General features: G+C 38.2%; 1 protein-coding gene across 8 annotated transcripts in view; it reads right to left on the minus strand.

Moving 5' to 3' along the window:
- The window catches only part of DLG2 (discs large MAGUK scaffold protein 2), a 2,113,447-nt gene that overhangs the window by 1,193,380 nt on the left and 903,887 nt on the right, over positions 1–16,180 (minus strand). Inside the window, exon 1 of one of the 8 annotated variants that reach the window (XM_078433033.2) lies at positions 13,322–13,728. The exons of 6 other annotated variants lie outside the window; for them this stretch is intronic. In XM_078433033.2, coding sequence (XP_078289159.1) covers positions 13,322–13,423 — 102 coding nt within the window. In that variant the 5' untranslated portion in view covers positions 13,424–13,728. Of the gene's footprint in view, positions 1–13,321; positions 13,729–16,180 lie in introns of those variants that run through there. One more of the 8 variants, XM_078433045.2, reaches the window with a different exon arrangement.

A 16,180-nucleotide genomic window follows, 5' to 3' on the forward strand; every position in this document is an offset into this window, starting at 1 on the left:
TGCTTATATGCAATCATTAAATAACAGTACAAGGTCCTAGATGATTCATAGCTAAAAGCAGCTATACAGAGAGTACATTTGATAGAGTAGGCAGATAGCTAGGTAAGAGCAGGGAACAGGTGTTTTCATATTGATAAAAAGGGCAGAAACTGAGTTCCAAACAGCTGGAAAAGACCCCAGGGGATATGAATCATTCTTCCCCATAACCATTGCCCTACAGTAACCTATAGCTGCATTATAATACATTTACAGTGTGATTTTGAACCTCCTTCTCCTCACAGAGGGAGGGCTGTCCTGACAGTTCCAACAAGAACTATATAGGGCCAAAAACCCCACCTCCCTGGTTGTAGGAGAAGTCCCATAGTTGATTGGAAGCAACCTCAGTCAGAGACCACAGGTAGCTAGGAACCCAGAGTGGGCAACAGCACACACTGCTAACACACTGAGCAGCCAGACTGTATGCAAGGCAAGGACTTCAAACTGTTCAATACATTGGGGTTATTCATTTAAAAGTAAGCATCTGTAGACATACCACATGAACCATGTCCTTAATACTGTCTGAGTGGCACACTGAAACACTTTGAAAGATGCACCACAACTTAACTCGAAATTAGATTAAATGGACTGAGTCAATGATAGGAAATATAGGATCTTCCAAACTATCATCATCTGTGAAGCACAGCATTGACAGTAATACTCTGTGACTGAAGAAACTCATTTTGGCAGATCTCTCTCTCCAGAGAGGGAGTAATCTTGATATATACCTAGTTTTTGTTGTTGTTGTTGTTGTTTTAATCTAATCCTCTGTAAATCTACCTAAGTCCACTCATGATCTCCTTTTTTATGTGTGAAAGAAGAGCTCCCACACATGTACAAGAGCACACAAGCAGGGAAGGGGCAAAAGCAGAGGGAAATAGCATCCTAAACAGGCTTCACTCCCAGGGTAGAGACTGTGGGGCTGGATCTAGCAACCTTGAGCTCAGGACCTGAGTGGAAATCAAGCATTGAAAGCTTAACCGACTGAGCCACCCTGGTGCCCCCATTCATTATCTCTTAAATTGCTAAAATTTTGTGCTAAAATTAAAGCTGTTGCAGTTTTCCTAAGTTGTTGCAAAGAGAAGTAAGTGAAATAAAACATCATCAATTAAATGTAAAGAGAACATGTTAACCAATGATTGCAAAAGAAATCTGGAATTTGCCAGATAGAGCTCTTCTCTAAAGATGTATAAAAAGAAGACTTACATGTCAATGCCAAATGCATATTCAAAAATGCACAACATCTACCTGTGTTAGAGTGAAATAATATATTTGGGGCTGTCTTTTTTAGTCAGAAAATTTAGAACTTATCTTTCTCAATCCATATGAATGGAAAAATATGCACGTGGGTCTAGTAATGTCCAAAAAATGGCTAATTCTACATAGGTAGAGTTACACAAGCAAGCACCAAGATTTTATTTTTGTTGGTAGAAAGCTGGTTCATCTGAAATCAATTATATAAGCAATTTTTCTCTGCTTCCTTAGAACTCAGAATGTCTACTACCTAGACCATCTTCACAAAAAAATACAGATTTTCATTTTTCAAAGATACATTTTGGTCCACATATTCCTGTGGCAGAGGTAGCTGGGCTTTGGGACATGCAAATTCTTGAATTTCTTGGCTCAACTTTAAATGTATAAATCACCAATAATGGAGCTGTATACAAAATTGATTTGACTGGAGGTAAGAAGGCAGTATCCAGGTCCTGGACTCCTAAAGTTAGATATAAAAGAATCAAAGAGAAAGTCTGAAGTACCTTCAACTGGCCTAACTGCGTGCTCTCACTTCTATGGGTTTCAGGAACACAAAACACATCATATTTCTAGGCTAGGGGCTGTCTGCAACAGGTTAGAAGCCATAGGAAAGAAGAGACCAGTCTCTTGAATTCATGCAATTTCACTTCTGTCCTTACCATCTGAAATGTTTAGCTGTCTTCACTGAACAGGTGCAATTTGATTTTATTTGGTACACATCCACTGAGCTTCCGCACCATGCCCCCTCAGCCCTTCCAAATTCAATATAGGTAACACATACTCATTTGATCACATAAATGAGTGTTATGGGGCAAGTACTAGCTCTGCCCTCTGTTCTTGGCAGGATCCCAGAAATATCTTGGTTGAATGTTTTGGAAGCATAGGTCAGTCCCTAGTAAATGCTTAAAGAAGGACAAACAAGGGAAAAAGAGATTTTCTCTGGCCTTAGAGTCAGAAAACTAAACTTCAACTGCAGTGCCTCTATTACATGCCTTGTGACTTTGAACAAGTCATAGCATTAGTTAGGAAGTCTGAGCAGAAAAGAGACTTAAAAGAATATCCTACCTACACTCAACTAGTTATTTGATTACTTTAATAATATAATGGAGAAAAAGTGTTTTAGCCTGATATTTATTTGAACATCCATAGTGAAGAGAATTTTAAACTCAATGTGCTTCAGTTTCTATAAAATCTATAGACTATCTACTCTGCAGAGCTGTTGAGGTACAAAAGATAACTAATTTCAGAATGCTGTCCATAATATGAGTAAGATAAAGAATAAAGGTTCTTTCTAAATAGGCAGATAACACCATTACAAAGAGGTAAGCCTTGAATACAGCAGGCAAATACACAAACCCATTCCCAGCCTCTTAAACCCTCTGACCACCTTCATCTGAGAACCTTATTGAAATTCATTTTACTATTTTACAGAAAGAATAAAGGTACAGTTTGCATGGCCCTGGTTACCCATTTCCTTACAGTTATTTTTTTTTTCCTTGAAAACTTTTCAAGATAAAAATTCAAAACCCCAGAGCTCTGGAGGATGCCTGATCTCCCTTCAGCCAAAACAGGCATCCGGTTTCTACAATAAATGAGATCATAGCATCCTTACTCATACTGCTGTAGATAAGAACCTGTCAGCATTTTCATTATAAAACCTTTTTCTTCCCTCTGGCTTGAGAGACCAACCATGGCAATTTGCTGGAGAAATAGTTCCAGCAAAGGGCAGTACACAAGGCTCAAGCACAGACAGAAAATGTTTTCATTTTACAAAACTCCAGAAAGGTTTATTTGGGAATTAGGCTGTAGAATCTTCAAGGAGCATTTCTTTTCGATGATCATTTGGCCTTTTAAATAAAAGAAATAAGGTTTGCTGATATGTAAAACAAAATTTTCTCAGGCAGCAGATGTTAGGGAAAAGGTTAACTACTTAATACCTTTAGGCACCAGTACCTCATGTAACAGCTGTAGTAACATACACATTAGAGAATCTGTGCTCACAGGTAAGGTGCTTTCGGAGTTGGGAGCATTCTTTCAGACTCTCTGAGCTAAAATCATGGTGGGGGAGAGGGTTTTGCCAGTATTACATCAAACAAGAGAAAATGGGATATATTAAATGATATGCTAGAGATGACCAATAAAATCTTTCTAACAAAATGATGACACACTGAATATTCAGTAAAGGCGGGTTGAATGATCTGGTTCAAAGAGTAAACTTTTTTTTCCCATCATTCCTGAATCTCACATGTGAAAGCAAAAAAGAAAAAAAAAGCGTCTTTCTAGGCAATCATACACTATGCTAATATAAACAAAAGTGAAATGGGAAGGGACTGCATCTGAGTGAGAGAAAGAAAACTATTATCTATTTAACGGCTACTACATGCTATGTATACCATTAATTGCTTTCTTATTTGTATGGAATTAAAAACCCATTAAATATATCTTATCTCCATTGTACAGATGAGAAAATTGAACCTAGTAGAAGTGAAAGAACTTCCCCAACATCAAAGAGCTAATGGTCTAGCCATACCACACCTTTTATTTTTTATTTATTTTTTAATTTTTTTTAACGTTTATTTATTTTTGAGACAGAGAGAGACAAAGTATGAACGCGGGAGGGTCAGAGAGAGAGGGAGACACAGAATCTGAAACAGGCTCCAGGCTCTGAGCAGTCAGCACAGAGCCCGACGCGGGGCTTGAACTCACGGGCCGCGAGATCATGACCTGAGCCGAAGTCGGACGCTTAACCGACTGAGCCACCCAGGCACCCCGAAGAAACTTTTAATTTTTTTTTAATGTTTATTTTTGACAGAGAGAGAGACAGAGCATGAGTAGGGGAGGGGCCGAAAGAGAGGGAGGCACAGAATCGGAAGCAAGCTCCAGGCTCTGAGCTGTCAGCACAGAGCCCAACGCGGGGCTCGAACCCACAGACTGCGAGATCATGACCTTAGCCGAAGTCGGATGCTCAACCGACTGAGCCACCCAGGAGCCATACCACACCTTTTAATACCAACCTTTACCTTCAGAACTTGCTTCCTCCTATGTTTACCTGTCCAAGAACACACTCAAGCTTAAGATTTACCCAAGGTATCTCTCTGCTTCATTCAGATGGTTGGTTGGGTATAACCTAACACTCTATCTGCCTGACCTTCATTCTTTCTTTTTCTTCTTCTGTCCAAAGAGAAGATACACCTTCAATATCATACCACTAGTTTCTGTTATCATGTTCTTTTAACACTAGCAAAGAAGTATTGGTCATAGATATCAGCAGACTTGAGTCCAAAATCAAACTCTTTTTTTTCTTTCTGACCTAGTCCAATGCCTTGAAAAACCCAGATTAATTTCAGTGACCTCTAAAAAGCCTTCTCTAACTATATTTAAAGCAATCATTGATCCTTTTGTCTTATTATCTATAGCAGGGCTTCCCAACCTATTGAAGTATGAGAACAGTTTTAAAATGTGCACTCTTTTGCATTATGTGTTAACTATACTACAAAAAGAAAGAAAGAAAATTAACTATTTTGTGGATCTCTCACTTGATTTCAGTTGCACACACACAATATGATGTTAGAAATACACTATGTTATTTATAAGGTTTCCAGAAGCCATAATTTAGGACAGTGGTCTTATTCCCTTTGATCTGATCATCTAAATTTTCATAGGAAACATTATTGAACATTTAATAACTGCAATGTACTGTGGTCATAGGCTGATAAGAACATTCATATATGTAAAAATAGATGCAAAATTCACTAAAGTAGTGTTGAATGATTTCTACTGTATTATATCTGAAGGCATAATCTGTGATTTTTAAAAAAATTAATGTTTATTTTTGAGAGAGAGAGTGAGACAGAGAGTGAGTGGGGGAGGGTTATAGAGAGGGAGACACAGAATCTGAAGCAGGCTTCAGGCTCTGAGCTGTCAGCACAGAGCCTGACGCGGGGCTCAAACCACGAATTTTGAGAACATGACCTGAGCCTCAGTCGGATGCTTAACCAACTGAGCCACCCAGGTACCCTGTGAAGGTATAATCTGTGACTTATAATGAAAAAAAATCCAGGACCTTCTGAGAAAACAAGTTTAACTGCACTAAAATCCCCATGGCATGGGGATTCAATTATACTTATAATCTATTAGCTCATCTGTAACTTACTAAACCAGAATGACTTACTAGTGATGACATGTCCAGGGATCTGACCCTCGTCAGAATTTCTCTCAGTCAGAATTTTACAGAGTGAGAAAGTGAGATTTATTATATGGAAATGGCTCACACAATTATGGAGCTGGGAAGTCCCAAAATCTGCAACTGGCAAGGTGTAGACTCAGGAGAGCTGACATGTAATTTCAGTCTCAGTTTGAAGGCCTGAGAATCACGATAACTGATGGTTTAAGTTCTAATCCGAAGTCCAAGTGGGCCTGAGACCCAAACAGAGTTCATGTTTCACTTCAACACCAAAGACAACAAAGACTGATCCCAGGTCAAGGTAGTGAGGCAGAAGGAGTTACATCTTACTCAGCCTTTTTGTTCCATCCAGGTCTTCAACTTACTGGATGAGGCTCACCCACTTTGAGGAGAGCAATCTGGTTCACTCAGTCTAATGATTCAAATGTTAATCTCATCCAGAAAAACCCTCACACACACACACACCCAAAATAACATTTTGCCAAATTCCTGGGCACCCCTTGGCCCAATAAAGTTCACACATAAAATTAACCATTACACCAGGGTAGCACATTGAGCAATGCCTAGTCTATGCTCCAGGGTAATGTAAGCTCTATGAAGTTTAATAGCACAAGAGGTTTTCAGAGGCAAACTGCCAAGGAAAATAACAAATGAACTACAACAAAAGACACACTTCTTTTCACTCATTCAGTAAACATTTACAAGCACCTATATAATTCATTCATTCACCCAACAAATATTTATTGACTATCTTTCGTGAAACATTTCCTGGATCTCTTAGGTACTATAATAAATGAATATGATATGGACCTTGTCCCTAAGCAGGTCACAGTTTAGATGGGCAAATAGAACAAGTAAATACAATTTACAAATGAGTATTACAAAGATTCAAGCATTGACCATTGGGTATCTCAGGAATCCTGAAGTAATTTAACTTAGAAGGGACTGGAGATGATTTTACCATAGCGACTTTGAAACTTCCCTGGGATATCCATAAGTGATTTCAAAGTAAAAGGCTTGATAATAAAAATATGTCTCAGGTTTTTCAAGATCCTAAATTCTATGATTCAACATTCCTTTTTGTGAACGTATTTTAGTGACTGCATAATATTTAACCTTCCCTATCTTGTGATATTTAGCCCCTCCCCCAATTTCCACTATTATAAGAAAAAAAATTTTGAAAAGGACCTTGAACTGGCAAGTATTCTTTCTCAAATGGGACACAAGGCCTATGCAACCTGCTTCTTTGGGATGTTCAGCACCTGCTTCACTCATTAGCTCATTTTTCATTTTCTCTTTCTGGGTCAGATTTAATCTAGGATATTTTTTTGGTGTGAATTATGTAAACTTTTAGATTCTGCCTTTTGTGACATTAAAACGCTTTAATAATGTGTTAAAGTACACCCCATTTACAAACAGATGAATTTCAATGTATTTGACTGAAAAACGCTTTTCAGTTGACGACCAACAACCTCCATTTTTTTCACCAGTTGGCAAAGTGGCCTTAATAAAATAGAATACAAAAATATGTATTGAATACTTACCACATTCCAGGCATTGTGTTAAATGTTTTCATATGTGATATATCACTTAATTCTGACAAGAGTCCTGTAAGCAAGGTGTTATTTTTCCTGCTTTTTACAGATAAAACTTGTCATTTTATCTTCTCTCACCTTGATTCTCCGAACTTCTAGTGCATAGAGATCATGGCATAGAAAAAGAACACTGAGCTAGCTACAAATTAGGAGACCTGGTTCTAGCTCCAGCTCTGTGACTTGCTGTGTGATCTTGAGAAAGTTACATCCTATCTATATGGTTTAGTAACCTTATGTGGGAAATGAGAACGTGAATACTATAGGAAATGGTATATTAGCTCAAACTCCTCTCAAATAAATAAATACATAAATAAATAAATAAATAAATAAATAAATACTTTAAAAGGAGGCTGAGTCTTCTGACAGGTGTGACTTACATTCAAATTTATGCTAAGAAAAGTATATATAAATTATATTTTTGCAAATTGACTCCCAACTTAAAGGCACTTATATGAAGTTGCTACATTAAAGAAAACCTACAGTTAATTCTGCAAATGAGTTGTAGACTCTAGACATAAACTCTTTGAGCTCACATTTTGGCTCTGCTACTTAAAAGCTATGTGACTTTAAGCAGGTTACTTGAAGTCTGTATGCCTCCATTTCCCCATTTCTAACATGTATGTATCTATCATACCCATCTCTAAAGACTATTGTGAGGATTAAGTGAGTTGACATTTATAAAACATACAGAACATGTATTTGGCACATGGTAGCAGGTTAGTATGTATGTTGTGGGACAGAGACTAATGTCTTGACAAAATAAATAGCTTTTACCTTGATGTACCCATTTTGAACATATGGACTTTTTGCATATTAGGTATTTTTAAACGGGACACACCAATATAGTCGTGGGACTCCTATAAACTCAAAGAGAGTTTTAACCTTATTCGCAGGAGAATAAACTAATTACCTCTTATTTATAAGTCCATAAAGTAAAAAAAAATTATTTAAACATAGAGAATGTTATCATATATAAAGTAACTTGTGGCAGTACAAATTTATACAGCTATCGTTAAAATAAATGCAATAGCCCATCATCAAGAGTTTTAAAATATTTAAAATATGTCTTTGTAATTCTAATTATTCTAGCCTACCCAAAGGAAGTCATTCTGAATGAAAAAAAGAATTATTTACCAAGATATGCCTTTTATTTTTAATAGAAAATGTGGGCAAAAGCCTAAATATCCAAAGATAAAGATAGTTATCTGTTATACAGCTATTAAAATGTATATTCAAATCCTAATATAAATTTAAAGCATTAAAAAGTAAACTTGATGATTCTAACTGCATTTTCAATAATAAGCTATATGTAGACCAATAGAAAATAGTACCAGAAAACTAGAAAAATATAAAGTAAAATATTAATAGTTTTAATCTCCAGTCCTTTGGGACAAGAGTATTTTCTGAAATTTGTTTTTTTATTTTATGTTTTTTAAAATTTATTTTAGTCAACATATATTACTTTAAAATAAAAATAAAGAACATACCAAAATAGGCATTGGCAATATTCAAAATATATAGACTTAGTGATGTATCTATTAATGAATATAATGATAGATATATTCGCCACTCTTCTGTAAAAAATTTGGCCATGTTTAAATACACATATGAACAAACAAACCCACTTCTCCTTTAAAGAGACTTTCTAGGCAGGAAAAGGAAGCTTGCAAGAGTTTTGAATGCCAGTGTGCCAGGGAACTGTCCACCAGAAAGGTGCTGATAGACACTTAGATCTTGGGTGATTGTGTAAGCACCCTCTGGAGGATGGAAGTCCACAAGGCATTTCTTTTTCCTTTTCCCCCTCTTTCCTCATGTCTCTTCTCTCCTTTCCCATCATCCTGTTGTAGTTCACTTTCTTTCCTTCCATCCTTTCTCTGATTACCTGGTAACTATGGAGATTAGAAGAAATAACACTTGTAAAGCACTTAGGATAGTGTCCAGCCTTTCTGGATACTTAATCAAGCTGATTTTTCTTTCCCTTTACATTTTTAGTAAGAATCCCTTCCTTATTTTAATTCCATCCTCTTCTATTTCCTTCCATTTTAAACTCTTTTTTATTCACATTCTTCTTTCTCTGGGAGAAGCACCATGTAGACAAGATGGAAGTTGCTTTTTACCAGATGATTCCTTGCTTTGAGGGGTGGGGCAGTGTATGACATGTCTACGCATTCATAGTAAAAATATATATCTATATACTTTAAGAACTTTTCTCTGTCCCAATACATCAAACATAATATTAATGGCACCTGATATGGCCTAGGGGCTTGACAGTTTGATTCAGGTGAGCTGTTATATTAAGATATGACTCTAGGAGATAGGGGAGCGAGGTTCCCTATGGCAAAAACCTATTTCAATAACAACTTCTTCTCAGTTACAAAAAAAAAAAGGCAAAGCAATAATTGTAGAGAACATTATACTTTACATTAAACTTTTAGAATATTAGGGATAATAACAAATATTCAATCTTTTTTGTTTGCATGTTTTTGCCTTGGAAATGGTGACTGGAAAGGAGACAGTGAAGGGAAGGGGACACACAGAGGCTGCAGATCCCTGCAATGTAGCTATGGGTAAGATAAAAGAAAGAGAAATGATATATTGGCTGACCATTGAATTATACTGCATGTGGAGAAAACATAGTTAAGCAAAGGTAAAGGTTATGCCTATTTTCAGATAATAACACAAAAAACTACTATAAGGGGAAAAAGGTTTCAGAAGGCCTTATTCACCATGGAATTTCCATTCCCATAGCAGCAATGTATGACAATGGCATATGGACTGGGGCAAAAAAAGGACTGATAAAATAGGAAAACTTTCTTCTGAATAACAGTGCTTTGGTTTCTCTTATGACAGACTGATAGGACTGTTAGTTTTCTATACTTTAGAGAAGGGAGTAGGATTATCTCCCTCAATAAACTTGCAATTCATGGAGGAAAGGAATGGTGCCATACTTGAATTTGTATCTTTAATACCAATCACAGTGCCTGGGATAGAGCCTAGCACAGAAAGACACTTCACATTTATAATCATAAGCCATATAGTCAGCTAACTAAACTGAGTAACAGCCAGGATGCAGCAAGCTGTGGCCCTGGAGATTGCTAAGAAAGTAAAATTATTGTGGGCTTCTTCCTTCAACACTTAAGTTACTCAGTATCCTGTAAGCCATTACTAGGTTTGGGAGAATAAGAATAAACAGTTTAAGTGTTTTTGAACTTAAGTCTGGCCAACATGCAAACATGGTTTCAGACTTCACATGATAAATATCTTCCCAGAAAGAAAATATCCATCCTAATAATCTTACATTCAAACTTGATGGATAATATTGGAATAAATGCATTTTTGGAGGCACCATATTGGAATCTATATTTCCATGAGTTGTTTTCCCAACAATTATTTAAATTCCACTTTCATTGCTCATAGTCAACTAAAATCCTTATTTTATATTTTTCCATAAATCAACACTGCAATTAATGCAATCATCAACCACATCATTTGACTTTGAGACCATGGAAGACAAGAGTTGTTCACTGCCACATCTCCAGTGTCTAGCATTTATTCATTGCTCAATGAATATTTGTTTACTGAGTAAAACATTATTATCAGTTTTTCAGTAGTTTTCATAAACCCACTGTGTTTTTTTAATGTTTTATCAATATATAAATTGTTCCTACATTTTATATAAACACTTTGCATAGAGAAAAGAAACCTTAGGAAAAGCAATGATCATGCTCACAGCAAAGAAACAATTTATCAAAATAACAGTGAAAGAAGGTCCTTCTAGAAGTGATGAGCCCTTCTTAATAGAGCTGTAAAAATAACCAAGGCCAAATTAAAGTATCAATCATTTGGTGAATACGTACATACTAAGCACTGCATGTACCTCATTTAAACTATTTTTTACAATGACATAGTAATGTATAAGGCAACAGTTATTACTGCGGCTGTTTTACCTATGAGGAAACTGAGACCTAGAGAAGTCATATATCTAATAAGTGGTACATCTACTTCTAGTTTTGAAACCTAGGCCTATATGATATACAAGTGTATAGTGTATTCTGTTGTCATCCATCAGATAGTCCCCAAGAATTTCACCAGAGAAAGGCAAGAGCAGGAGACTCCACTACTCTTTCCATATCTAAGATTCCAAGGTGGGAGATTTACATCAACCAGTCTATAATTAAGCAACTGTTAAGTATGACTATAATGTAATGACCAATCCCATTATATTGGGCTTATGAATGATCTTATTCAAATACTTGACAAAAGGGAATGGGATAGACCCTCTAAAAGTATTCTTTCATTTTCATGGAGATTTGATTTCTTTTCCATAGAACAATGTCTACCAACACACATGATTTAGGTGCTTGCCTGTATTGACATGGTTCTCTCTCACAAACTGAACTTTTCAAACCAGAGCACCAAAAGTAAGAGAACTTAAAGTAAGTTAAACTAATTTAATTCCCTAGCCTTAAAAAAAGCATGTGTGTAATTTTAACATCATAAAAAAAAAAAAAAACTTCTTTGAAAAGGAGCTTCAAGGGTTGAATGCATATTCAACAACATTTCCACACCAATAGCTTATCCTATTTGATGATTAGCTTGTGTTTAATTTCCCTTGACAAATTATTCACCTTTGTTCATAATCACTTAGTGCTGCAAAGCAATTCTCATAAGTGTATGGGAATGGATTTTAAATAGTAGCCATTGCTAAGGTGCCACTGTAAATACAGTTAGAAGAGTGAGTGGATAGAAGCATGGGGGAGGGTAGCAGGTTATGTGAGGGAGAGGAGCTAATAAGTCAGCTACTGTGCTGTTCATTCACATACATCTTCCTGATAGCAATGAACACAAAAACCTTCAAAAACTCTAAGACCTTTCCAAGGGTTTCAAAAGGAGCATCTAGCTAGTCTTCAGTATGGTCAGTGATTTTTTAATGGACTCTAAGGTACAGTCTACTATATTGAATAAAAAAACATCAATATTTGGCAATAACTTTACCACTAAATGATTTTATAAAAGAATTATTGGAGAATATTAGAGCCAAGGAGGATCACTTCATCCACACCTCTCATCTGATAAGAGATTCTCTAGGCATAATCAGTATAAAACTCACAATTCTGACTCCCCATTTTTCCATTACAGCTACACTTCCTCTGAGCACTATCCATGAAGTTGAATGTCTATGTTTCATTAACTCTACTGCCTAAGGTGCTTACCAGTGTCAAGTCCAGTCACTGGTGTTATCTTTAAGAACAACAGGGATCATGTGATTTCATTCACTTACCAAAGTGAATTTTCAGTTTTTTCAGATCAAGCTCTCTCTCCCCTAAGAATCACCATAGTAGCCACAAAAGTGTTTTATACAAACAGGCCAGACAAACTCACCAGCTTTGCACAATGAAAAGAAGCAAAGGTATGTGTGTCTAGGACTAAGGGGACATGCACTCAGATCATTCATGGGCTAAGACCGCTCATATACCAAATTTCATGCATCTTCCAGTCCACCAACAAAGTTAGAGACAAGGATTAATGAATGGTAGCCTGCTTCAAAACCCTTCAAATCTCTTTTCCTTGGGAAAACTAATCACCTTTAGAAAAATCTGGGCTGGGACAGTTACTCGCTAGAAACTTCACTGATTAATTGTGACACCTCTTGATAACATTTCTGAATGTTGATTTCAAGTGGCTTGTATAAGCTTACAGAAAAGATACACAATTAGGGGCAACATGAGCCCATCTCCAGATTTGCTGTCTAGAATAAAAATAAACTCTTCAGATTTATAAGTGTCAAATTGCAAACTGATACGTTTGATTTCATCTCAAGAGCACATCCACCATCCCAGATAACCCTGATCGTGGGCCGTTGGGTCCGGGGCTCCAGGCAGTGGTAACCTGTGATGAGTTCAGGAGCTCACAAATGAGCAGCCAGAAACCCAATCACTAACTAAATGTATGACAAGATCCCAAGCACAGAGTCACCTACGGCGCCCCCTTTCCGAGGCGTGATCTGCTCTTGGAACCTCGGTACATTAGAGACCAGGGTCCTGCCACAAAGGAGTTATCAACCCAACATCGGACTCTCTAAAATCCGTGCGCTCTCAAGGCCCCCAAACCCAGCCAGCTCCCAGAAAGGGCAGAGCAAGTCGTAGCTTTTGTCACTCTCCCAACAAGCAGACACATAAACAAACAACAAAAGGAATTGTTAGCTCCCCCAAGGGAGGCAGCATGCATTAAAAAGACATGAACCTCGTCCTACCTTGCATCCAAACATCAACGACAAAGTGTTGTTGGTGCAAGCAACTTTGCAGTGGCAAATCATTGGGGTAAAACAGTCAGGGTCCTTAACAACAGGGGACATTCCTTTCGAGCTGCGGCAGTGGCAGCTCGCTGGGGGACCCGAACACGGTGCTCGCCGCCGGGCACATGGAGTGACAGCCTAGACCGTGCAGCCGCTCCGATAGCTGCCCCCTGCGCCCTGCGCGGCCATCCCGGCGCCTGGGTAGAAGCAACGCGGGCAAGTAACAAGCGTTCGGGGTCTCCCTTCCTTGGGGAATGAGGCGTGGGGGGAGGGACAGAACCGAAAAGGGTTTCCCCCCCTTCTATGGTGAATTTAGGGTGGGTAAAATTTTAAAAAATTAAAAAAAAAAGACAAAATAAAAATAAAAAGGAGCTAGGCGCTTAGAGGAGGGTTCAAAGGAGGTGGGGCAGTATTAGCATGTAAAAGGATGTGCCCGCCTACTCGCCCCAGTCACACAAGATTGTCATGCGAGCTGAAGGGGGCTGAAATAATTCTCTCTGAAGGAAAAGGAAAAAAAAAAAAAAAAAAAAAAACTGCAGCTCCCGATTTGGTAAAAAGCCAGTGGCTTGCTGCAATCCAGAGTCACCGTGGGGAGCGCTGGCCGGGCAAGTGGGGTGGAAGGGAGGGGCCGGCAGAGGAAGGGAGCAAGGTGCTCCCAGCCTAGCTCAGCCCTCGGCGCGCTCTGTGCCACCTAAGAGTCTCTGCGGTTGGTGTAAGAGGGCTCCAGTGTTATGTGACCCGAGGCCACACTGGACCCCTATCGCTAATGCCTCCATAATAGGTGACCTCCGAGGGTGAGCTCTGAAGAAGGGGAGGCCCTTGTGAACCCTGATGAGTGCATCCTCCAGGCTGGCCCTCTGATACCGGTGTGCCTGAGTTGATGGCCCGCAAAGGGATCTGGGGTAGAAGTGTACTGAAAATGATTTTGCTGGGACCCTATGCCCTTGACTTCTGGGTCAGGGAGCTGACTCACCCCCTAGGTGGTAGAATCTTCCTCATAATCAAGTTTTTTTCTGATATAACATTTTTCAAACTTAAAAACAAAGAGTCAGCCCCTTCCCCACCTTGATGTCTTAGAGGCTCAGAAAAGCCCCAGAAGTCTTTATGCTGTTCTGGAAGTATGAATGGCAAGACTGGTGGATATGCTTTACTGGTTTTTTCTTTCTTTTCTTTTTTTTCTTTTTTCTTCCTTTTTAAAGTGAGGCTATCAAAATTGCAAAAGACAAAAAAAAAAAAAAAAAAAAAAATCAGCATGTGGCTGGCCCAGCTGCAAAACTGCTTATTGAAGACCAAAAAATAAAAAAAAATAAAAAAAAGTTAGGAGGGATGTAGAAGAGTAGGAAGTGGGTAAAACTAGCACCCTTTTGGTGCCACCTGAGTGCCTGGCATTTTGCCTCACAAATGGTTGGAAAGAAAGGATGACATCAGGATTTGAATTAGACTCTGTCACTGGTGCTGAGTGGCTTTGTGTCAATCACTTAACACTGTTTGAGCCTCTGCTTATCTGTGAAGTGATGCTATTAACTCCTACCTTGCAGGGTTGTCATGAAAACTAGACAATAAGGAAATTCCTGTGGTAAGTCCTGGTGGTACCTAGAAGCTCTCTTTACTTACACAGCCTGTCTCATGTCTTAGCCTGAGAGAGAGAGAGAGATTATTGGACACATTTTTCCAGAGGAAGAAACGGGGGCCCTGAGGATATATCACTTGCCCAAGCCACACAGTCAATAAACCATGAAGATGACTTAAAGCAAACTGACAAGATAGTTTACAAAGCAACATCATGGGAGACTTCACCTATTTCTCCAGAATCATGTTGTCAAGACTCCAGATTTATTTGAGAAGGGTTAGGGCTGTCATATTCACATGAATATGGTAGTTTCAAAAGTCTCTGATTGGGCATTCACCTGAGATCCTGCTTGAAATATACCAGCAAAAGAGTCCTAAATATCCATAGCAAATTCTGCTGGAAACACATCTTCCTAATGCAGTTCCAGGAGAATACCAGATCACTTGAGCTCTATCTAAATTAATGAGCCCCAATACCACTATATGATTCAGACTTATAAGTTCCAATAAGAACAAAAGACCAACTTGCAAATTGTCAAGTCAAATGCAGTGCCCTATAAACTTTCTTTCACCTGCCCATATCCAAAATACCCTCCCCTCTTGTCTCAAGTTAATGGAAACCAAACCTGATTGAATAATTCCTTGGGATTCTTAGGTTCAACTCTATGTTATCATTCCATAGGCCAGGAGGATATCAAGGACTCAACATTTTTACTCAGGCTTCTGGTGAGAGGAATATGGGTACTGCTTACAAAATTAAGACCTCCTGAAGGGAAATGAACATGGAACAAAGTATGAGCAAAGATCCCCATAAAAAGACTGTAAAAGTTGAGGCAAATCTAGTTCTAACTGAAGAAGGGAGCTATCTATGCCTCAGGCTTTGGGAGTCTCATAGTAAGCACAGGAATCCTTACCTTGTCAATTCCCCTATTAGCAGTCAGGACTGATTCCATTTGTTGGGCATCTAGGGGCTGCTGGGGCTCAGGAGGTCTAATATATATGTGCTTAAATATACCAGATCACATTTTAGGATCAGAACTCTGGTCTGGTGCCTTCTGTGAATCCTAAAGTCACATTCACACATTAAGTGTATCCCTTATCATTTTATCCCTTTATGTTACCATAAAATGTGTGATTGTGTGAGCACTTCCACCTACAGAGCATCTATAATTATGGCTGTTTTTCCAAAGGCGAATGGATTCTAAAAAAAAAATTGTACAATATTTCCCTTATTCATTAGCCTATAAT

This window comes from Panthera onca, chromosome D1 (genome assembly GCF_046562875.1).
Source record: "Panthera onca isolate mPanOnc1 chromosome D1, mPanOnc1 haplotype 2, whole genome shotgun sequence".
Taxonomy (NCBI): Eukaryota; Metazoa; Chordata; class Mammalia; order Carnivora; family Felidae; genus Panthera; species Panthera onca.